At 40.3% G+C, this 23,956-nt stretch overlaps 1 protein-coding gene across 5 annotated transcripts in view; it reads right to left on the bottom strand.

Annotated features, from left to right (window-relative positions):
- Positions 1-23,956, bottom strand: part of Klf12 (Kruppel like factor 12) — a 402,663-nt gene that overhangs the window by 257,737 nt on the left and 120,970 nt on the right. For 3 of the 5 annotated variants that reach the window (XM_040752477.1, XM_040752575.1, XM_040752534.1), the window contains one exon: positions 16,064-16,127. The exons of the other annotated variants lie outside the window; for them this stretch is intronic. In XM_040752477.1, the coding sequence (XP_040608411.1) occupies positions 16,064-16,096 (33 nt within the window). In that variant the 5' untranslated portion in view covers positions 16,097-16,127. The remainder of the gene's footprint in view (positions 1-16,063; positions 16,128-23,956) is intronic. 5 annotated transcript variants of the gene reach the window in all.

The raw sequence follows: 23,956 nt of genomic DNA, 5'->3' as shown, positions 1-23,956 counted from the left end.
TCTTGGAAAATATATGACTTAGGTAGGATGAAAACTATATTCATCAAACAATACAGGTAATCATTTAATTCTTAAGGCAAGGATCAAAAGTTAATTTATAATTCCAAAGTCTAAGAAAAAGGGAACCAAGGGAAATCTAGGGAGAAGTCAATTTAGGAAACAAAAGTTCTATTTAAAATGAATGTCCTCTTAGCCAGACCTAAGAGAATTGTCAATAAGCACATAGTGTACTTTAAACAAATAAATTTCTGAATTCCAAAGATCGTCTTGGACCTCCTAAACAGAGAGATTACCAGCAAGTAGTGGTAACCTAGCATTGTCTACCTACTCTCTTTCATACTGCACCCTTCACTTTATAAAACACCCATTAAGAGCCTTGGGTAGCAGATTAGTATTTATCCCGGGTATACAAATGGACTTTGGGCTCCCATCCAACAATAAGAGATGCACTCTCACCCTGAACTCTTGGGGGAGGGTCTAGGCCCTGCCCTGGATGAAATGACAGACTATGGACACCCCCATGCAGGGCCTCACCCTCTCTGGGGAAGTGAGGGATTGGTGGGAAGGCACGGGAGGAAGGGAGGGAAACAGAGAGGGACCTGGAATTGACATGTGAAGCAACCTTGTTTCTAATTTAAATTAAAAAATAAAAAATATCTTAAAAAAGAAGATATACATCAGGTGCCTTCATTTGAGGGAAAATAGACTCACAAGAAGTTAAACTTACTTGCTTAAATGTAACATTCCCCTTCCATGCCTTTTATTCCCTATCAAATCTATCAACATACAGTAGGATAGATATATCTTTGAGCCATGAGTTCCAATTGTCTTTTTTGTTGTTGTTGTTTTGGGTTTTTTGAGACTGGGTTTCTTTTTGTAGCTTAGATTTGTAGACCAGACTGGCCTCAAACTCACAGAGATCCACCTGCCTCTGCCTCCTGAGGGCTGGGATTAAAGGCATGCACCACCTCCACCAATTTTATTTTATTGATTGGTTTAAAATCAAATTGAATAAGATAATGCTTATCTTATCAACCAACTCCAGTTTTCTGCATTTTGAAGATGCATGTTCAGAATTCCCATCATTGCTGAGAAGAACTTCTTGAGAGCTGTTGCTTTTCAGGCCCTGGCAACTTCATGCATACAGCCGTTTCTATACCAGAACATGCTTCATAAAAAGGGCAGTCGGTAACCCTCTGTTTTCAATGTATTTCCATCACCCCACATACAATGCCCAGGGATTTCTGTTGGGGCTTTCATAGCACTCAGTCCCATAGATGCAAAGACATGTTGGAAGCCAGGTTCTCATCAAAATGCATGAAGGGCTTTTCTACTCTAATTAACAAACCTTATCTTCATCAGTATGAGAAATAATGAGTTCCTGAATAGCTACTCAGGACAAGCAAGGGAGAGATCAAGTCTCCCTCTTAGCTCCAACACAGAAATCCTGAAGTCTTTTCTCCTTGACTCTGACTATTTAGAGCATGCTAGGCAGTGGAATGGTCCAAGTCAACCTGCAGATATTAGATGTTTGAGCTGTCTTTAGCTACTATAACAGCTGAGAGGCAAGAACGGACTGCAGTCATCACCAAGGACAAGTTAGAATTTCAGAGGCATGTAAGGCTTACCCTAGAACCAAGAAAGCTATAGACATGAACCTAACAGCCAGTTCCTTTGAAAGAGTAAACTGGACCCACCATTTCTCTACCCATTTTCACTCAATTCTGCCCCTCTAGCCTAATTTTTCTGTTGGTGATTTTTTCAGAAATGATGTACAAATAATGTCATGAAGTAGAAATTAGATATTTGCCTTTTTTGTTGTAACTCTTGTGCAACCTTATGCAATCCCCAAAGTACTCCAGATACTGATAAAGCCAGTTACAGATGGAATAACAAATCTGAACAGCGGCCAGAACCTCTTCCCTTCTCTTTCAGAATGAATGCATCACAGCATAGAAAGGCACTCATTGGTATAAACACAGAAAACTTCACAAGTAACACTTTGCATTTTTCCATCCATAGTTTGAGTGTTTCCCACTGGGAAGAACTAAGTTTGTAGTGAGAACAAACGTCTAAAAGTGTCTTAGTTTAGGGTTTCCAAGTGTTAGAAAACTGCATCATATATGAATTCTGTTTAACATTTACTTAGTAATTGTAAAAAAATGGAAAGAAAAGGCCCAAGGAGTATGCACCCACAAACAGGGAGTATGCTCCCTGTTGCTTAAAACCCACACACATACACCCATTCAATAAGTTACTGAATGCATAAATATATAAATATAATCTGATACTCTTAATTTACCTAAATGGCAAGTTAGAGTCAAACACTTTCTGGGGAAAGGGGTGGGATTCCGTGTTGTTAATACTCTATTCTTTTCTTTTCTGCAAGGGAGAAAGGTGTTCAGAAAGGGTCTATAGGGTCTCTATGTATCCCAGACCTGTCTCAAGTTCAGGAATCCCAAGATGGCCTTCAACTCTTGAAACTACTACATCCACCTCCTAGTACTAGGATTGTAGGTACCTCACTGTGCTTGAGTAGTTAAATGAATCCAGTGCACTGCCCCTGTATACTGCCTAAGTCTTCTTCAAATGGTTCCTGTAACTTTGCATTTGTACAACAGACATTGAAGCAATATCTAGTGCTAGACCACAGTGCAACCCAAACTCCCAGGAAACCTCACCAAGATATAATAGTTGTAGGGGGAGATAAGAAGCCCTTAGTCATCCCAGGCCACCTGTAGAGACCTACCCCAGGTCAAGCACACTGCAGCTTCTAAAGTATTGCTTGTGTGACCCTCTGATTTCTCAACATTTGCTCTTCCCTCCAGCGATGGTGCCACCTTGTTAAGGGACATCACAGTCAGAAAGTCATAAGCATCCGTATTTGATGCCCCAGCAAATGCATTATCCTAGTTATTCTCTGACCACCTTGCCTGAACCCTACTTCTGTGGGCCCTGAGAGTCATTCATACTCTTAACCATAAACTTATAGTATCATTACTGTTCATAATATGACACTAAACTTCACCAGCCTGATAAATGCATAATGTTAAGATTGCCAATATATTTCCATTGTATACGCACTCAATCTGCTTCTTCTCATCATGTTGTCTTATGCTTTCAAACACAGCTCCCTGAATCCACACTACATCTGAATAGTCTACAGCATCATAGGCTAGAGGAGCAAGACCCAAGGTTTTAGTAACAGAGTAACCTCTATGACTACAGATGACAATGTCTGAGTCAAGTGCCAAATAACTGTAAAAGAGGTCTCTAAGATCCTTGTTCTTGTTATGAATCAGAAACGTGAACTCTGCCTAGAAAGATAGTATTCCAATGCATGCTAGTCATGGTCATAAAAGGATGTTCATTTATATGGCAGTGGAGCTGCCTCTGTTGTGATCTGGATCAAGGTACAGGGACTTTGAGCCTTTAAGTAGGAATGCAAAAATTGGTTAAAAACAGCAAGATTAAAACTGGGTCTAAGAACAGGAGTCTTCAGTTGGGAAAGAGGACAGAGAGAAAGAAATGAATGAAGAAGTAGCATAGGGTGTACAAGCAGACACCAATGATTTCAACACAACTAAGCTCGATACACCCTCTCCAGAGTCCTTTCCCTACACAGCCCCATAGCTCCTGGATGTAAAGAGCCTTTCTACTGAGATCCAGCACGCAGAACAGAGGCAGCAGCCTTGTATGTTTCCTTTGGGAAGGTCAAGACAAGGCCTTGGGGACAGCTCACACATACTGTCATTCAAATGTTGTTCCCCATGCTGAGGCAGGGAAGGATCAAACCATAATGTCTACAGCCTAATGGGGTCTCTTTCATCAGCTTGTCTGGTTCTTAGGCCAAATGTCTTTCACTCACCGAAGGACATTTTTTTATCTGGCAGTACCCAGTTACCACCAAAATTTAATATGGCGAACAGTGAGCAGTCCTTGTATCCAGTCTGTTGTGGAATATTAGTTGAAAATACTTTGCATTTGCTTATGCTGTGGAACATATATTTGTTAAATGATACAAAGATGTGTTGCATTCTTTTATGTTGCACTTGTTTAACTCTGTGAAGCTGTGTTATCATGCCTGTCTAAAACACCTGATAGGTCTGATAAAGGTTTGAGCGACCAATAGCTGGGCAGAAGAAAGTGTAGATGGAACTAGCAGGCAAGGGAATAAATAGGAAGAGAAATCTGGGACGAGAAATCAGGGAGCAAAGGGAGAAGGAAGGAGGACATCAGAGGCTAGCCATCCAGCTACACAACAAGCCACAGAGTAAAAGTAAAGAACATATATAGAATAGAGGGAGATAAAAAGCCCAGAAACAAAATGCAGGCAGGATAAGCTGGCTGGAAAGAAGTCAAGTTAAGGCCAGGTGTTCATAAGTAAGAATATGTCTCCATGAATTTATTTGGGAGGCGGGTGGTGGGTGCCCCAAAATAGCAAAGAGTAAAACAACCAACTATACCAGTTCATTCTTCATCCCCATGCTGTGTGCTCATCCCTCTTTCCTAGTTGCCTGTGCTGTGAACTTCAGTCTACCCCAGATACTACAGGTGACAGCCACTCATATAATAAGAAGCTACCATTATGGTATAAAGGTAAATCTTACACCAAACCCCAAATTCCTCTTATCCCCATGTTTGAGTCTCTCTTATAAAACCCTGACTAAGACAGAATTTGGTACCAAAGCTCGTTCTATAGAAAAAGATCGTAAGGATCTCCCACGTTTAAAGAAGAAAGGTCTGAGAGTGTTTTCTAGAAATCTTCTCAATAACACTCCTAGTTCCACATTCTATTCTAATCATCACTAAACTTCTAAGACTGCCTTCCTCCCCTTTAAAAATTAAAAGTCATGGAAGTCTATATATGAGTGCTTAAGTAATAGAGTTGGGCACAAACAAGGTATCCTGACTCTTAAAGGTGACATGGCTTCCATTCGATGTTGTCTGCTTCCCAGCTACTTTTGGAGCACTTAGGACTCAGGCCCCATAAAAGGATGTAGCTCATAGCCCTGATGAAGCCACTGTAGCCAACCAAGATTTCCTGTCAAGGCATCCACAGACTATCATATATACTTCCTATTGCCAGCCTTTGAACCACCTGAGCAGCCACTTAAGAGGACCAAAGAAAGTCATCTCCACCCACGCCTGACCAAGCAGTAACTTCAAGAACAAAGTGAGCATTGATCTTCAGATGCCAAGTGCAGAACTGGAGGATGCTATGATGGGTTGTCACAGGTATCTGGTTTCCAAATAAAGGACTAACAATCTCTGGGACGCTTCAACTGAGTTGTACAGTGTATACAACATGAGTGAAAGGCTATCAACAAGGTTTGAACACCAAATTCCAGACTCTAACCTTGTAACTATTGTCTTTTTATTTATTATGACCCTAACACTGTTATCTTTCTAGAAGTATGTTTTCATCAGTCAGCCTTTCTTTAGGAGGCAGTGCTTAATCCCCCCATATTGTCTTTTTTTTTTCTGAGACAGGGTTTCTCTGTGGCTTTGGAGGCTGTCCTGGAACTCGTCCAGGCTGGTCTCGAACTTACAGAGATCCGCCTGCCTCTGCCTCCCGAGTGCTGGGATTAAAGGCGTGTGCCACCAACGCCCAGCTTCCCATATTGTCTTTTAAATAAGTTAGTTCTACAAAATAAGATTCTGAATGTGACCCAAACTCCCTCTCACAGAATTTGAACCCACAGACAGAGCTGTGTGCTCTGTGGGCATAGACTTGAAAATCTACATAAAACCTTCCGCTACTTTTACAGTGATTTCTCTGTTTCTCCCTTGGGGGAAATCATCTTTGAGATCTTTAGGTTCTCACCAGTCTGGAAGAGGCCCTATCCCCCAAATGCCTGTTATCTCCTGTGGACAGCTGCTGAGCCAAGGGTTAATGGAACTTCACTCACAGCTCCTGAAAGATTTATAGGTTGTCTCAGAATGGATTACTCTTGTATCACCAAGGAAATTGTAACAATAGTCATTCATGAAACTAGAATTGAGCCTATCATGCATGCCACAGCATACAGAAAGAAAGAGCACTGTCAGATTATAAAGTCTGATGCATTGTACACAAAGCTCACCTTCCATGGAAGGAGACATAGGAACTAGAGCTATTGCTATGGGAGACTATGGAAGACAACATAGACATTAAGATTGTTGATTATTCCACTGCATAGTCCTTTAAATCCCATTAAAATACAAATCTAGATATATTTTCATAAAATGAAATGTGAACAGCGTCAATTAATTTATTTAGATGAGTCAAAATGATTTAAATGAATATTTTCCTCCGGTTAACAGCCCCCCATTTCTTACCCCAAATCTATATAAATTGACATTAATCACTATAAATTTGTGAACATTAGTGCAAACAGTAAATGAGTTTTCTCCTCAAAGTTCAAACACATAGACACACACACACACACAGAGAGAGAAAGAGAGAGAGAGAGAGAGAGAGAGAGAGAGAGAGAGAGAGAGAGAGAGAGAGAGAGAGAGAGAGAGAGAGAGAGGAAAGAAATAGTGACATGTAAGCGAGGAACAGTGACCTAGCATGTGTCGTCTAATTTCAGCACTTATGTCATATAGATAGGACAACGACATCTGGTGAATCCTGGTTATACGATAAGATCAGTCTCAACCATAGATGGACTTCGTAGCCTGACGTTGGGGGGACAAAGATCCTTAAGATGTGAAGTCCCCATGATGTTGAAAGTTCTACTAGTGTTAGGGAACTTGGCAGAGGGGCATGGCAACCTGGGTAGAAGCAGGCCATAAACTTGCTGATTGTAAAGTAAGGTTGCTCTGTATCACTTTGGCAAACTCAGAGCCACACCAGTGACCATTTCCACGGAAGTGAGGGAGAGGAACAAAACCAGGAGGATGCCAAGTGTGAGGCTGAGCCCGGTACACACAGCTGAGACAAGGAAGGATGAGGCCAGACACGTGGGCTGTCTCAAAGCTGTAAAAGAAATGGACCCAGGTGTGGGCTTTCCGGAGAGGAATCTTGTCACTGTTCAGCTGTAGCCCTGTGATACCATTTGGGGACTCTGACTGCCATAACCCCAGATAATAAATCTGTGCCCTTTTAAATCAGCCTGTGGTGACACAATACCGCAGAAAAGATCTCTTAGAGCAAATTTGGCATTGATTCGACGGCACATGTGGGTGAAACAGCATGGTGAAGATTAGTAATTAACTGGCTCTTAGCATAGAATATGTGTAAGCCCGACTTGTACTAGGCTGGAAAGTGCAAGGAAACACTGAATTAACATAGAGGATGAAGGACTGTACCCAATACTTCAGTTCATTGCTACCCATGTTTCTGATAACGAAGTGCTCTTTAAGAGAGTAATAAGGTTCTTTGCTGGCATCCGCTTGTGCAAAGAAAGCTATTTTAATCATCATTATCCTGGGGCACAGGAGCCAGAGGGAAAAATATCCCAAGTTTGAAGCTTGGGTGAGATATACAGTGAGATTCTATCTAAAGAAAAAGAAAAAAGACAGAACAATAATAACGTGTAGATATGGATTAAATAAAATAAATTAGACAGAGAAGCCAGGTATGGGTCATTGAATTCCAAGGTCTATCTAAGTAGCATAAAGTCCCTATTTCAATTCAATGCCCACCTTCCCCAATAATACCAGTGTCAGAAAGACATTAAGCTTCAATCTACATCTTTAATAATATTTTGTTTTATCGTTACAATGCTCTCATTAAAAACTATTTAACTTAAATGCTTGGATATAAAAAAGAAAAGTCCATATAATTTTTAGGATCGCTCCTCCAATGCTATGGCATCACATATACACCATTGGTTTGGTATTCCACACATGATTTCCACACACGATTGCATAAAGAGTAGCTTGTGAACATATGTAAGTAGGTGCAGGGAAATGAACCTATGCATGAGTGAGGTCGAGGGAGAAGAAAGAGAGAAAAGGTTTCTGGAAGATGCTGACTGGCCTACTTAACGGGATCTCTAAACAAGACATGTGTCCTTGATGCTGGAAGATAACTCTGCAGTGCGACTGACATAGTGTCAAGATGCTTTCCAGACTCAAGCACTACTCAGTCTTAATTACAAAGTCTCTTCCCAGCAAGAGGAGGTTAATGCAGACTCATGCCAGCACAACGTGTTAAGAAGTGATGAGTGAGTGCCTGGCTCTAAACAGGGCATTCATATCACTCTGCTAAAGCACAGGGAACTTTGCAGAAGAGGATACAGAAAGAATGCTAGAGCAGTAAGATGGGGAGAAGGGTTTCAAAACGTCATCTCCTGCACAAGGCACAGCCACTGCAATCATGAGCTCACAGACCCAGGGTGGTTTGAATGAAAATGCCCCTCCACGCCCACATATGCTCATAGGGAGTGGCACCCTTAGGAGCTATAACCTTGTTGGAATAGGTGTGGCTTTATTGAAGGAAGACTGTTACTGGGAATGGGCTTTGAGGTTTCAGATGCCCAAGCCAGTCCCAGTGTCTCTTTCTTTCTGCTGCCTGACAATTCAGATATAGAACTCTCATCTCCTTCTCCAGTACTATGTCTGCCTCTGTGTTGCCATGCTTTCTGCCTTGATGATAATGGATTAAACCCCTGAATTATATCCAGCTCCAGTTAAATGCCTTCTTTTATAAAAGTTAGTATGGTCATGACATTTCTTCACAGTAATATACCACTGACTAAGATAGATAGATGCCAAGGAACAAGCACTGGGTTGCACAAGACGGGTCCATTAACAATCAGGCATTTATGAAAAGGAGGCTCAAGGGGTCTCAACCCTCACTGCTCAACAAGTTAGCACTGTTGATAGATAGAATCGGAGAGAGAAGAAATTGCTGTCATTAAACGTGTACATATTCCTGATCACAACAGTCCTAATTAAGTGATCACACAGGTGGCCCTGGTAAAATAAAATGGGTGTCAAAAACAAAATCCAAAGCCATAAATGTGGGAAAGGGACTAGTGGCAATGAAGGGGAACTGATTGATACAGGATTCAGAAGTCAGAAGCAGGTGGATCTCTATGAGTTCAAGGCCAACTTGGTCTACATATCGACTACCAGGGCAGTTAGGGCTACACACTGAGACTCTATAATTCCAGCACTTTCAGGGCAGAGACAGGTGGTTCCCTAGGGCTTGCTATCCAGCACATGTAGCCGAATCAGAGACCACAGGTTTCTATGAGACCCTGTCTCAAAAAAATATAAATAAATCAGAGCACAATAGAAGTCATCTGACACCAATATCTGTCTGATGTCTATAAATATACGCATGCATACACACTCTCCCACAATATATGTGACTGTACACACACAAAATAAAGAAAAATCCTGTTTTTCCTGAAAGTGCAAAAAGATATAACCTGATTGTCAAGGTGTAACTGTCAAATTGTATGAAATCTTAAATACCCTTGAGTGCTGACCCACCTCCTCAGACCTTGAGAAAGTTGCAAACCCCCTAAAAATACAAATCAGAGCTGTGAAAGTGCTACTCAGTGGTTCTCAATTAGAACACACGTCTGGCATAGTGAGATGAACACACATCAGCATCTCAGAAAACAGAGAAGGCAGTGAACAACCGTGACATTTCAGGATGTCCTTATCTCAAAGGCTTTGCTATCCAAAGAGTTTGGAAATGACTTCTTCAGCTAGATCACACTTACAATAACAACCTGAAATCAAAGATTTGAACAATTTAGTTCCAGCCCCAACCACCGCTATCTCTTCTGTCTCTGCAATTGACAAACACTGTCTTTTGTATAACCAGGTGGTGGGTGCAGGGAAGCTGTCTGTAAAAGTAGTAAATACCAAACGCAAGAGAGACAGAAACAAAGGTCAGTGAAGAATAAACATAGAAGGGGAATTGTCCAAGGTAACGTTGAAAAATTTAGACAAATAACTTTCTTCATGCACACCCTTGCAGGCACAAAAGACAAAAGGTTCTTTCTTTAACAGTTCAAAGAATTGGTTGATGTGTCCATTTGGGAAGGAGTGCATGGAGTCATACAAAAGAGAAGATAATTCAAAGATAAGAAAGCAAACTGACAAAGACATGAACCACTACAGAGAGAAAAGCCACTTTGGGAGTAAAAAAAAAAAAAACACTAAGGTAAGTACTTGACTTAAAACACAAAGAAAAAACTACTCACGGGGCAAGAACAAGGAAGGAATAAAGAAAAGTAAGGAATAAAGCCCAGTGTAAAATCAAGGAGAAATGCTCTATGCATTCTCACATTGCCAAGGAAAGGGATGGGAGAAGGGGCCTGCTTTAAATAAAACAACTTCTTGACAGACAAACTGATTCTATTTCAAGAGGACATAGGCAAGACCAAAGAAAAGCAATGCAAAGCCATACATCTAAGAAATAATGGATGAAGCTCTTGAATTTTTAGGGTAGGAATAGTTCTTGACATCCTGGTCAAGAATTTAAATATAAGTGAATAAAATGACAGACATGGGGAGGCAGGCTTCTTCTTTGCTTCATGATTTATTAAAGCCACTGGAGATCAAAATAGCAAAGCAGCCATGCTATTTATCCATAGAAGGCAGGAAGTGGTGGTACACACCTTTAATCCCAGGACTCAGGATTAAGTTGTAGATGGATCTCTGTTAGTTCAAGGCCACAATGACCACACAAAATTGATCCAGCCCTAAATGAAACATCCCACACAAAGTTGATCTCAGCGCTTGGGATCACACGCCTGTATTCCCATCACTAGGGAAGTGGAGTGACCAGGATATGGCTGGGTAGAGAAAGAAATAAAAAGCTTTTTGCCTCTGAGGATTCATGCACACAAAATTGCCATTTCATCTGGGTAGAGGTAAGATCTACTGGTTTGGTTGCTTTGCTTTTCTGATCTTCAGCTTGGAGCTGGAACCCCGGTATCTGTCTCTGGGTCTTTTATTTATTGTGGCACACTTTTTCTGTATTTCAACTTCACAGTGTGCACTGCCCTGCACCCTACAGAACTGCTGAGGATGACATCAGCCTTGAGAATGTTTGGTGCTGACAAGTGAAATCATACACTGTCATGAGTCTCTAACTCACTATACAAAAGCAAACATCAGTCAATACCAGTCAGAGCACCATAGTTTCATATCTTTGTCAGGAGTGGCTTTTTTGTTGCTATTTTGTTTTTCTTTTGCTTTCCTTTTATTTTAATAGGGTAATATGTGTCCCAGGCTAGCCTCAGGCTTGCTGTGTTGCCTTAAACTTCTGATTCTTTTGCCTTCACTTCTGCAGTGCTGAGAGGACAGGCAAAAGACATGGTGTAAGTTTTACAGGCACAGGGACCAAACCCAGGACTGATGCTTGGTAGGCAACAACTTTATTAACTGAGCAAACTATCCCCACACTGTAAAACAAATTAAAAAATATATAGGTCAACTGGTACTAGTTCTCCTTTGCAGAAGAGACATTTTAAATTCACAAAGGAGAAATCCAAGATCACATGAGAGAATGGTAGAACCAAGATTGGCCATTTTCTTATTCTACATTCACAAGATAATGTAGCTTCCCTGAAGAAGGTTAGCACAGGCCAGGCTGAGGGCCCTGGTTATTTCTCATCCCCCATTGCTTTCTGAGCATCTGGAGCTACCAAGATCAAGATGGAAGGAACTCTGGATTCCACCGTCTTCCTTTGTTCTGTTTGAAGATCAAGCCTGGAGACATGATGAGGAATTTGTTAGCCACTCCTCACATTTCCATCACTGTGAAATAGACTTGTTGGTATGCAAGGAAATGAAAAGACTAGCTACTGTCTTCTTGATATCCACTTGTAATGAATCCATATCACACAGTGCTGATGCTGGATATTGTAAAAAGCTATTGATGACTAGCTGACATTTTCACCTGGATTTCAAATGGTTGAAGTGATGTATATGCAGCTGTGTGTTTTAAACACGTATTCTAAGCTAGTTGATGAGAAGCTCCTAGCAAATCTGAGCTCCTGGAAGTGTAAGCTGCCAGGAACCACATCCACAGAAGGTGCCATGCTCACTGTGAGAGCATCTATGGAAGCGCATCCATGAATAAACACCCATTTAACAACAATATTTGTGGGCATGACAAAATGGTTGGCTTGTATCTTCTGGAAATCTATTTGAGGTTTTCTAATGACCCATGGTGGAGAGAAGACTCAAGTGCAATGAAGTTTAATGTGGAAAAGAATTTGCATTTTAGAACTGAGGACAAGAGACACAGCACAATATTCCGTGGCTCTTGGCAAGACACTATCACTAATGGAAAGCTGGAATTGAAGAAAAGAACTAGAGTCACATTCAAATCCCTTTTTCAATTATGCAGATAATAGGAAAGCTGCTTAGAGTGATAGTTTTCAAAACCTGGTCTTAATATTGACCTCATCAATATTTAAAAAAATACACGACCTCCTCTCCCCTCCTCTTCTCCCTTTCTCTTTCTCCTAACTCCCTCTCCCCTCCCCCCATGCTCTCAATTTACTCAGGAGATCTTGTCCCTTTTCCCTTCTCCAGAGGACCATGTATGTCTCTCTTAGGATCCTCCTTGTTTCTTAGTTTCTCTGGTGGTGTGGATTGTAGGCTGGAAATCCATTGCTCTGTGTCTAAAATTCATATATGCATGAGTAAATATGGGGAGAAGAGGAAGGTACAGGAGGACATGAGGGAGCAGGAAGATTGAGTCCTGGGAAGAACAAAGGAGAGCAAGAAAAGAGATACCATAGTAGAAGGAGTCATTATAGGTTTAAAGAGAAATCTGGCACTAGGGAAATGCCCAGAGATGTACAAGGATGACCCCAACTAGCAATCTAAGCAATAGTGGAGAGGTTACCTTAAATGCCTTTCCCTGATAATGAAATTGATGACTACCTTACACGGCATCCTAGAGCCTTCATCCAGTAGCTGATGGAAGCAGAGGCAGAGATCCACAGCTAAACACTGAGCTGAACTCCTGGAATCCAGTTGTAGAAAGGGAGGAGTGATGAGCAAAGGGCTCAGGACCAGACTGGTGAGACACACAGAAACAGCTGACATGAACAAGGGGGAGCTTATTGATCCCAGACTGACAGCTGGGAAACCAGCATAGGACTGATCCAGATCCCCTTAATGTGGGTGTCAGTTAGGAGGTCTAGGCAATCTATGGGGCCTCTGACAGTGGATCAGTATTTATCCCTAGTCCACGAATGGGTGGGGAGGATAGGCCCTGCTACAAATGATATGACAGACTTTGAAGATCCCCCATGAAAGGCCTCACTGTCCCTGGGTAGAAGAAAGAGGATGGGATAGGGGGCTGGTGGGGACCAGGGGAAGTGGGGAGAGGGAACTGGGATTGACATTTAAAACAAGCTTGTTTCTAATTTAAAGAAAAAACAATGGACTTTCAAGCCAGTTTTCTGTTTTTTCTTTTTTTTTATGTTTCCACTCTATTTATATATATTTTATTTAGGTTAGAAACAAACTTGTTTCACATGTCAATCCCAGCTCCCTCTCCCTTCCCTCCTTTCCCTGCTCTCCCCACCAGGTCCCCCAATTCCCCACCCAATCTCCAGTCTGATCCCCAAGGAGGGTGAGGCACTCCATGGTGTATCTCCAGTAACTATCATTTCATCCAGGGCAGGGCCTAGGCCCTCCCCTCAAGACTCCCGCTGACAGAGTTTCCTATACTGTGGCATGGTCAAGCCACAGTTTTCTTCCTGAGTCAAGAGTTGTTAAAGTAGCCACAACTTTCATAAGGGACTAAAAATATGTCTGTGTGTTTTCTATGCACGGGAAACTGCTGTCTAAACTATGGTGGGAAATCATTATTAAAAATAGACAGAAAAGCCGGACTTTGGTGGTGCATGCCTTTAATCCCATCATTGGGGAGGCAGAGGCAGGAGGATCTATGTGAGTTCGAGGCCAGCTTGGTCTACAGAGCGAGTTCCAGGACAGCCTCCAAAACAATAGAGAGAAACCCTGTCTCGAAAACAAACAAACAAACAAACAAAAAACCCCAAAAAAACAACAACAACAAAAAAAAGTACACAGAAAAATCAGCCAAGGGTGACTTCTACTCTTGCTGTTCCTGCCTCCCCCAAACTCCTTGCTACATTACAGTAGTCACAACCCCCAGTTTATGGCGTACTGGATCAAACTCAGGGCTATGGATATAGTAAGGAAACACTCTACAATCAGATTCATGCCCAGACCCTCCCCCTAAAGAAAGAAAACAAAACAGTAATCAAATACTCACTGCTCCTACCCCAGACAAAGACTTTGAAACTCATGAATAATGAGCAACAAGGTGTGGTCATTCGGGAAGAATCTCATACAGCATACCACAGTCAATCATATTTTCACTTTACCTTTGAGCCAAGTACTGACAGGACAATTGGCTCTGTGATCATCTTCAGCTGTCATCCTAGAATTAGATACAGAACGATGACACTGCCAAAAATTATAAATTCATAAAGCTAACTCTGATCCATTCAAATACAATATATATATGTATATATGTATGTATGTATATGTGTATACATATACATATCCATGTAAGGTGAAGTAACACAATGCAAATTTACTAGTTTTATTCCAGTAGTCTCAAGGAATAATATTTGTCTTTAGCATAGAAATGGAATTATTAATGATGTGCTAGACTCTGCTCATCACCAGCTCATCAAATGCAACTGTTAAATTCTAAGGAATTATCCAGCTGGTAAACTACTAAAGCCAACTACAGTGGAAGTATTTACACTATGAACACTGAAAAAGAAAAGAAAATGAAAAACGAGGCCATGCCTCTTCCTCTTTCACAGAGAGCCAGCTGTCTAGCGTGTCACTGCCCTCCACACAAGAAGATCATGATACTGTTCACCCTCAGCAAGAATATGTGCCCACAGCAGCAATAATGAGGTCACAAAGAATGGGGATATTGTCAATTCTCCCCATCAATTTACTGGCTACCATCTCTGATTCCTTAAGCCGTCTGTGAAAACTTTGCAGACACAAAGAGTAAAAAGGAAAGACAGGAAAAAAACCAGTGAGTGTGGAAGAATGCCACTATAAAGAGGAATATCTACTATGGAAAATCATTTATAAGAACCTGTGAGAAAGGGCTGGCAGAGAAAGACACCCCGAGATATAAATTTGTGTGAAAAGAGTAAACACACCCGAAGAAGAAGAACAATGAATCCTGTGTGTTGTGCCGCCACATAACCAGCTAAAGGCAAATGTCTGTGCTGAATCTGCTGATCTTTTAAGTCTCTATGGAATGAGATTATTTAATAGACTCTAACTTTTTCTTACTACCCAGAGCTTTTATAACTAGTAGGGAGTGAAAAGCTCGTATATCTACCACAAACAAAATAATGCACTCACTGGACTAGCACTGCAACTCACAGATTTTGACCTTCTTCCAATTAGGCTCCATCTGTATTTAGGAAATCAAATATACTCCAGGGAGAAAGACGACAGTACTTGAACATGGTCGTGCACTGTGTTTACAGTATGCTTATAGAGACTTATGCACATTAAGTAAAATATGATGTGCTCTCTCTCTCTCTGTCTCTCTGTCTCTGTCTCTCTCTCTCTCCTCAGTGATCTGTCATTATCAAACATTTTTCATTTTTGATATTCATTTAAAATTTGATTCTTAAAATACAAACTTAACGGCTGAAGATTTACTTCACCTGGTATGCACCTGGTGTAGCAAGCAAAAAGCCTTGAGTTCACACCCTAGCAACTAAGTCAACCAGAATCAGAGAAGCGCTCTTGCAACCTCAGCACCAAGGAGATGGGAGATCCCAAGTTCACAGTCTTGCTCAGTACAGGGTGAGTGTGAAGCCAGCCTAGCATACATGAGGCATTGTACAAAAATTAGTCTGGAAAATATTGATAGTATGCTTGCACAAAGAGTAAAAGGCATTGCCTCTTTATAAATATCTTTAAAGGAGACAGAGAGAACAACTACACTTTATGTATGGTGATGGTGTGTACTGACTGGTCTCTATCTCACTCAGGCAAAGAAATGCTCTAGTGACTGCCTGCAGCACCACTCAACAGAATAGTAATGCTCCCTATGCTGTCACATCCGGTAACCAACCTTTATGGTTTTCCTCTTCATATGGATATTCATTCATCCATTTGTTTCTAGAGTCACATTGATCCTGCAAGGGAAACATACCAAAAACTATTGTGAGAGTATGATCTATATGATAATATTCTTTATTGGGAAAGGGGGGGATCCACCTGAAGGAATGAGGCAACAACAAAGGAAGCTGCATCAGTCATAACACTGAGTAACACCCTAGGCGGGGGATAATAAAGTCCTAGATGAAGATGAGGAGGGAAGTGAAGAGGCATGCAGCAGAGAGAAGGGGCAAGATGAGGAGAAACATTGGATTAGGTGTGAATTCACTCTATGGGAAGAATTCACGGATGCTTAAGCTAGAGCCTCAAGTTCATCATTCACAGTAATGCCGTCATTTTAAGGAAATGGCAATTTACTGAGAAAATGATCACTTTATAAGTGACACCAGATGTACAGAATAATTAATACGGCTAAGTTTGAGGATTTACAGGTCAGACAATAATCAAATCACTTTTAAAAATGTTAAGTTGAAGCATGTCACTTCTTAAAATCATATAAATAAAAACCTCACATTTGTGTGGTTGAGAAAACATCTCACATCTCAAGGAGACCTGGATTTCACCAAATAGAGTAAGTACTCCTGGACTGGAAATGCTGAACTCAACAGGCCATCTATCCCCATTTGGCTCTACTTTAGACCTCTTTCTATTTATTCACTCACAATTACATAACTGGCTTCAGAATTTCCATTTCATAAGACAAATTTTCTTTGGCATTCATTGGAGCCAGCTTATTAAGGACAGTTGTCTTTCCTTTTCTGGGGTTGGGAATTACACCCAAGAGGGGACATGCCTTGTAGCTAATAGCACCCATTTTATGCCAACACCTCTGAGCTGTGACAATGGTCTGGCTTCCTGGGTGTGTTACTGTACATCTAGGGAGGATGAGAACCCACTCATGGCTAAAGCCCTCAGTGAAGAGCTATACAACATTCATGCTCCATGGTCTTGGGATATGACACTATCTGACCTTCATCTCCCCACCGCATTTCTTGTTGTGTCTCAAGACATACCCCTAATGTAAACTGCAACTGACTATACTACTAAGAAGTATTTTTATGCAATTCAGAGTAAAGTGCTACTTTGCAATACAAATATAAAATACACTAGTATGTGGTGTCATCAAGCATATTTTATCCATTACAGTGCTTGTACAAGTGCAGCTATTGCAACTTTTTAGGAGTATGGGCAAAATTCTTCAACATCAGTTACAGTCTTGTACATTTCAAGACATGGCTCTGTATCTTTTCCCCATTTTAATAAGTATTCTCACCTATGCACTGTCACCTCCACACCCATGGACTCCATCAAATACTGATCAAAACTATTGTGAAAAAAAATCCTGTATCTGAACTGAGTGTGTCCAGATGGTTTTTCCTGTCATTTACCCCTAACAACACAGTGTATAAAATATCCAGAGAACACTGACATGCTATTAGCTGTTACAAGTGATCTATTAGCTAATACAAGTGACTTATGGGTGACTTAAAGTACACAGGAGGGGGATCACACAGGTTATGTGCAAACAGTTTTATAACAGCAACTTGGGCATGCTAGAACTCTAGAATATAGTAAGAGATCCAGAAGCAAAACCCTGAATACCTTGAAGTAGCTATATACCATGAACTTTTTCCCAGTGATTTTAAACATACTAGTGTTTCATCTAACATAGCTAACACTTCATTGGAGCAATGCATTCATCCGTTTTTACTCCCTAATTCTGGCTAATTCTTATTTTTTTAAATCACTAATAATGCTAAAACATCCTTACATGTAATGTAAGTCGTCTATGAACCAAGATCTCAGTTAGCCTGAATGATACTTTTACTCAATAGGTAAAGATGCCCCCATTAGCCAAGGACAGGCACAAGGAGACTTTGACCAGGAAGGGAAATCATCAAGGGGACCACTCAACCATGAGCTGTCTTCACCCTGCACCACTGATTTCATAAATGCCAATCTGTATGCTTACCGGAACAAGGAGGAAGTGCTACTCTACTGCCACCGTTGATTCCCAGCATACCTAACAAGGGGCCTAGAGAATTTTAGAGGATCAATGAATGTAAAATGAAGGAAGGAAGGAAGAAAGAAAGGAATGAAGGAATGGAGGAAGCAAGGTAGGAACAAAGGAAAGAAGGAAGGACAGAAGAAAGGAAGGAAGCTAACATATAAAACCAAAAGAAACTTCACATAAAGAAACTTTCCTTCTGTCTATTGTGTGGATCTACTCAAGTAATTTAGGGCCTAATTACATAATCTATATATCAATCTGCAGACTTAAACATTAAGCTGTGTTAACTATGCATAACAATACCACGCATTTTTACAGGATTTGGTAATTCAATACAGGATCCCAATGTGTTAGTGGAGCACATGAACTATTTTAAGATTCACTAGGCCTGATGGACAGCAGTTGCATACACCTTTAATGGCAGTAGGCAGTTCTCTGTGAGTGTGAGGCCCGCCTGGTCTACACAGTGAGTTCTAAGACAGTCAGGGTTAAACAGAGAAACCCTTTCTTGAGAAACCAAAGAAAAGAAAAAGAAAAAGGAAAAGAAAGAAAACAAAAATAAATAAATAAACAAAAATATCTACTTGACCACGATGTAACTGATTGGACATAAACTTTGTATCCAACAAAACAATTTAGATAATTCCAGGGTCACTGGGAACCTGGAACATTTGTTCTAAGTTGCAGTATGCAATTCTTTATGGTTAACACTAACCACCTATACTACAATTCAAATGTAAACTTTTAGATGTTTTAAAGCTGGAGAGAGCCTACTTCTGATACAATATGAATTCCACTCCTCCCCAATTCAAACTCCTGAGGGACTGTTCAAGACCCATCTCGACCTGTGAGCCTCCGAGTGAAGATGAGAGAACGGAGGCCGTAGAACTAAGAAGATGGCTCGCCAATCTCAGTGCTACCGTCCACTGGCAGAATGCCCTTCAAAAACTCATCCTGGATCATGATGGTCCAATTTTCTTTTCCACAGAGGCAGGTATGATGATAATAATTTTTGCTCTGCCTCAGATGCCGACCCTAACTAAAGTAATGTTTGCATAGCAATTTATAAAATCTTAAGTGCCACACACATAAGAATTAGCACTTTTTAATCACTGCCTGAAATATTTAACAGGAAAAATGTAAAAGATTCTGTTCAATGGCATCCACGTGACAGAACAGATGAGTCCCAGATTTTATTCATGCTAAGGGACCCTAATGCTGTTTCTCAAATCCCTTTAAAAATAAAAACATGGTATGAAATTTAAAAAAAGGCACATTTCCAGCAACCATTAATCTCTTATCAATTTCTGAATCAAATTTACTCATCATTGCTAAATAGATTTCTGAAATTATCCAGTAAGTCTTCCCAAACTAGAGACACTTTGAGTACCAGTAGTCACATCAGAAAACCTCAGGCTAGGCATAGCATATCTCTAGTGGGATGTGACTATCATCCATGTCCTCTTGTGTGAAGGTGTTCTGGTACCAACTTTTAAAAGTACAAATCCAGTGCTAGATAATTGTCTAACAATAACTTATAATGTACCTAATGTACCATTCACTGAGATTGGTATCTGGGATATAGAAACTTGATTTGTGTTTCTCTGGTAGTAATACAATTGTGTACACTCACTGCTAAGCACCCTTGGCAGACTAATATGAGGTATATTATTACAGGTGGGGCTCTGTGGGGTGTGAAGGGCCTCACAGAAACCTCAGAGAATGTTCTATATGTTTAGTAGGAGGACCACAGAACACAGCATATACACTGCTTCTTGGGAATCATATAAATCCTCCCAAGAATCTTTTCTTTGATTTTTCAGTTGTGGTGATACATTATTTATGATTTATTAAAAGCTTGAATGAGGGTTCAGAAAGCAAAGTCAGCCAAAAACCATAGAAGCTAGGCACACTCCATCCCAGCAACCAGAAGGAAAGAGGTGATGGTACACTCCTTTAATTCTAGAACTCAGGATTAAGAAGTAGATGGATCTCTGTGAGTTCAAGGCCACCAAGTAATACACAAGATTGACCCAGTCCTACAGAGAAACATCTCACACCAGTATTATATCAGCAAACGTGATTACATGCCTTTAATCCTAGCATTAGGGAGGTATGTAAAACAGGAGCAAGGTCTCAATATGGAGATTCATTCTCCAGTCACACTGAGGATAGGAAGACATTCAGTCTCAGGAGTCTTCAGTCACACTGAGGAGAGGCAGCAGATCAATCTATTCAGCCTGAGGTAGTGATAAAGACCTAAGGGCCAGCTACTTTACTTTTCTAATATTCATCTTAAAGCTTGAACCCCCAAATCAGTCTCTGGGTCTCTTATTTTTCCTGTTACAGTGAATAGCTGACTGGGAACAATACGATTATCAAGTTGAAAATGAGTTACAGTAATAGAAATAGTTATTTAGATTTCATCAACTTAAACCTGCACCATTTCAAGTGATTCTGTACTGCACAAAGTTGTGTTGGATGAGTGCATGTGTCAAATGTTCAATATCCATGTGTGTAATGTGTCATCAACACACTTATTTCTGGCTTTATTTTAAAGGGTTGATAATAAATCTTTATGGAGATTTTTTAAAAGCTCATCATCTTCTCACTTGCCTGGTTTCTAAGATTGTTCTATATTGTCATTATACAAAGGACAGCGAAGCTTGCTCTCAAAAATACAAACAAGAGAAATAGGAAAGACATGGAAAGAATATTACATTTGTTTTCACTGAAAATGGTGCTGCCAGGAGTCATGAATGAAATGTGTGTTGGGGACAGGAGGAGCAAGTCATGTACAGTTGTGTCTCCTTCTCTTTAGTAGTATAAGCACCAGAGAAGGTTCTGAGATTACCTATTTCCATTCCTTTCTTTTTATCTCTCTCTCTATCTTAGCATTTCCACATGAGCTCAACCAGCTCCCTTTAGAATTTAAAGACTGTACACCACAGACTACAGAAATAACCTGGGCCAGCACAAAAAAGGATATTTTCCACAAATAAGGAGTCAATTTGGAATCCCCTCAAGGGTCCAGACATGATGTTTCTTTACCCGTCCAGGCTGTTCCCACTCCATCACATCTTAACCGTCTATTTGGTTCTCAATCTTTAAAAGTTACAGTTTAATACATTTAAGCTCTTCAGGACTGAATGTCCACTTCTTGTTACATCTCCTGAAAGTCGTTTTATGTCTGCTGAAATGGAGACAGAGAAACCCATTTTGGATGTGTTTATGGACATCTGAGGAGTCAGGGTACTCCGCTCTCACTCAAAGGTAATTTAGTTGTTCTGTTTCAAGCAAATTGAATTGTGGTACTGCTACAGCAACCCCATTTGGCATTCAGTTTTCGAGACGGTGGTTTATAAATAACTGTTTCATTCCTTGTTGTCTTGCATTTTCTGTTACTGATGAAAAGAAATCACGTAATAAAGATTTATATGCATATTCCATTCAGTAACCATAAGTTGAACAGTTGATGAGGGAACCTGACAGGCAGCTTTTGTGTATGTAAATCTGATAGACCATATAACAGGTCTCAGTTTGTACTTCGAGTATGAAAGTTTCCAATGTGTAAGCTGAGTTTTTATTATTTAAATTTATTTCTGTTTCATCTGTCACGGTGAGTATCCTGGAAACTAAAAATATTACAAACTTAATCTAAATACTTCTGGAGAGAAATGCAGATTTAAGTGCTATGTTTTAGAGCTGTTCTGACTTAAAGGAATACTGGATACAAAGTAGAATCCCTGTTGCTAAGTGACAGGTGACTTGTACTATATAGCCTCTGAACTCCTATGCATCACAACATAGTACTACTACAAAAAAAAAAAAAGACAAGTAGATTCCATGGGATACATGCTATTCTCTGCAGTGGAGCAAATTAGTGTTCAGTTATTTTTAAGCACAGGTCACAGGTGATCAGTAAATCATGCCCATGTGAAGAGAGATGTTTTCACATCAGAAAAGAATAGGACTTTACCTCCCTGCTGAGTGCAAATGCTAATACTCTAAAGCAAAATAGAAGTCACTGGAACACTCGCCTACTTTATGATATTCTGTCCTTTCCTTGATACGCACACACACACACACACACACACACACACACACACACACACACACGGAGAAAACCCGTGGACAAACTTCCAGCCCCTCTCCTGCCCATGGCGCAACCCAATTACAATATAGAAATTGAAAGAACCATATTAGAAATACAATTTCAGACTCTCACAGGAATGAATGCCTGCTTGGTCTGAGAAGAGTTGTGTGGCATCATGGGAAAGGTCTTAGGAAAGCATCATCTTTAAACACATTTGGTGAGTATGACAAGCTGTTTATTATTTATATGCCCCCTTTTCATCATCTCCCACCCCCACAATACATACTTGATTTTTGTTTTGTCTTATTGTAAACTGAAAAAGAGAATGTCTGTAATATATACAGAAGACTGGGTAGTCCATAATACATATTCAATAAATGCCAATTGCACCTTTATTGTTAATATTTATGGTCAAGGACTATGAAGTTCTATCTCAACTTCAACTTTCCTGAGAAATAGAGCACCAAGGCACCTTACACAAAATTCACAAAGGCAGCTTTTAGCTATGACTGTGTGTCTCTTCTAATCAGCTCCTGGGGATGCTGAGGAATAAGATTGCCGCCCTACACTTTTGGGAATGTGTATAATCGATCACTAAGACAATTCAGAGATGTGATAGCTAACAACATTAAGAGAAACAGAATTCAAAGACCATAGATAACCATATTCAATAATGATCCTTGGAACTGTAACTAAATATATATTGATTGAGAATTCACTGTTGATAAACACCCTGTCTCTATTTCCTGTTTTTCCTCTATAATTATGCTTCCATATAAGAAAACTTGACTATTTTTTTAAATGGCAATGATACAGAAAGACAAACACATTTTAAGAAGTGGGCTGCTGCTGAGAAGTAAGTCCACTTGACCAGTTGTTAGAAAACAGTTTGATTTGTGAAAGACCACTTTCAAAGGTCAGGGGTAAAGCCAGAGTGCAGGGACAGAGAAACGGTTGTTTCCTTTATTCTCAAATGCTGTTCTACTACTCTTCATCATTTCATGAGCACAGAGAACAAACAAACTCCTAAAAGAAAGTAGCCATAGCAAATGAATTAAGCACTTCTTTTTACATACATTATGCTCAATATAACGGTCTGAAAAGTAATTCATGCCACGCTTATGTTCAAGATAATTGCCATTTTATCAGTGTACTGCACAGTCTCTGACTGAATGATTACCCTTGGCTCTTGTGTGTCTAATTCATGTGATTTAGATTGTGACAAAATGAAAGCATGTGTCATTTGTCCTGGCACAGAAGAGCATGAGTATTACCACATGCGTACTACATTCTGACCCCATCCACAAACAGAACAAAACATTGGCCACACATGAGCCTACACGGAAGGGTGAAGAATATTGACATCCCTCTCTAGATCCTCTCAGTCAAGATGTGATCTAGGAATAGTAATAAAGGTATAAAAATCTTTGGAGTCTTAAGGAGTCTTTAGGAGGGTAGTGGAGCAGCCATGACTGCAACCTCTATGTTACCTCTGTCACATATGCAATTAAAATATGGTTGTGAGATTTTGCTATCGAAGAAAAGCAAACAACATTCTGAAAGTCAATTAAAATAGTAATAAGCACATAATTCATACCAATTATGGAATACTTAGTTCTTAAGAAATACAGCATAAGGTTTGCATGCTAACTCACTTCAATGGGTGGTATCTGAAAAGAGCTGGAAACAGAAGGGGGTGAACCATTCAACCTTGTATATATGCTCAACATCTATGGCCT

This window comes from Mesocricetus auratus, unplaced genomic scaffold (assembly GCF_017639785.1).
Source record: "Mesocricetus auratus isolate SY011 unplaced genomic scaffold, BCM_Maur_2.0 Super-Scaffold_2245, whole genome shotgun sequence".
NCBI classification, from domain to species: domain Eukaryota; kingdom Metazoa; phylum Chordata; class Mammalia; order Rodentia; family Cricetidae; genus Mesocricetus; species Mesocricetus auratus.
The sequence above is the reverse complement of the archived record's forward strand: the minus strand, read 5'-3'. Positions and strand labels throughout refer to the sequence as shown.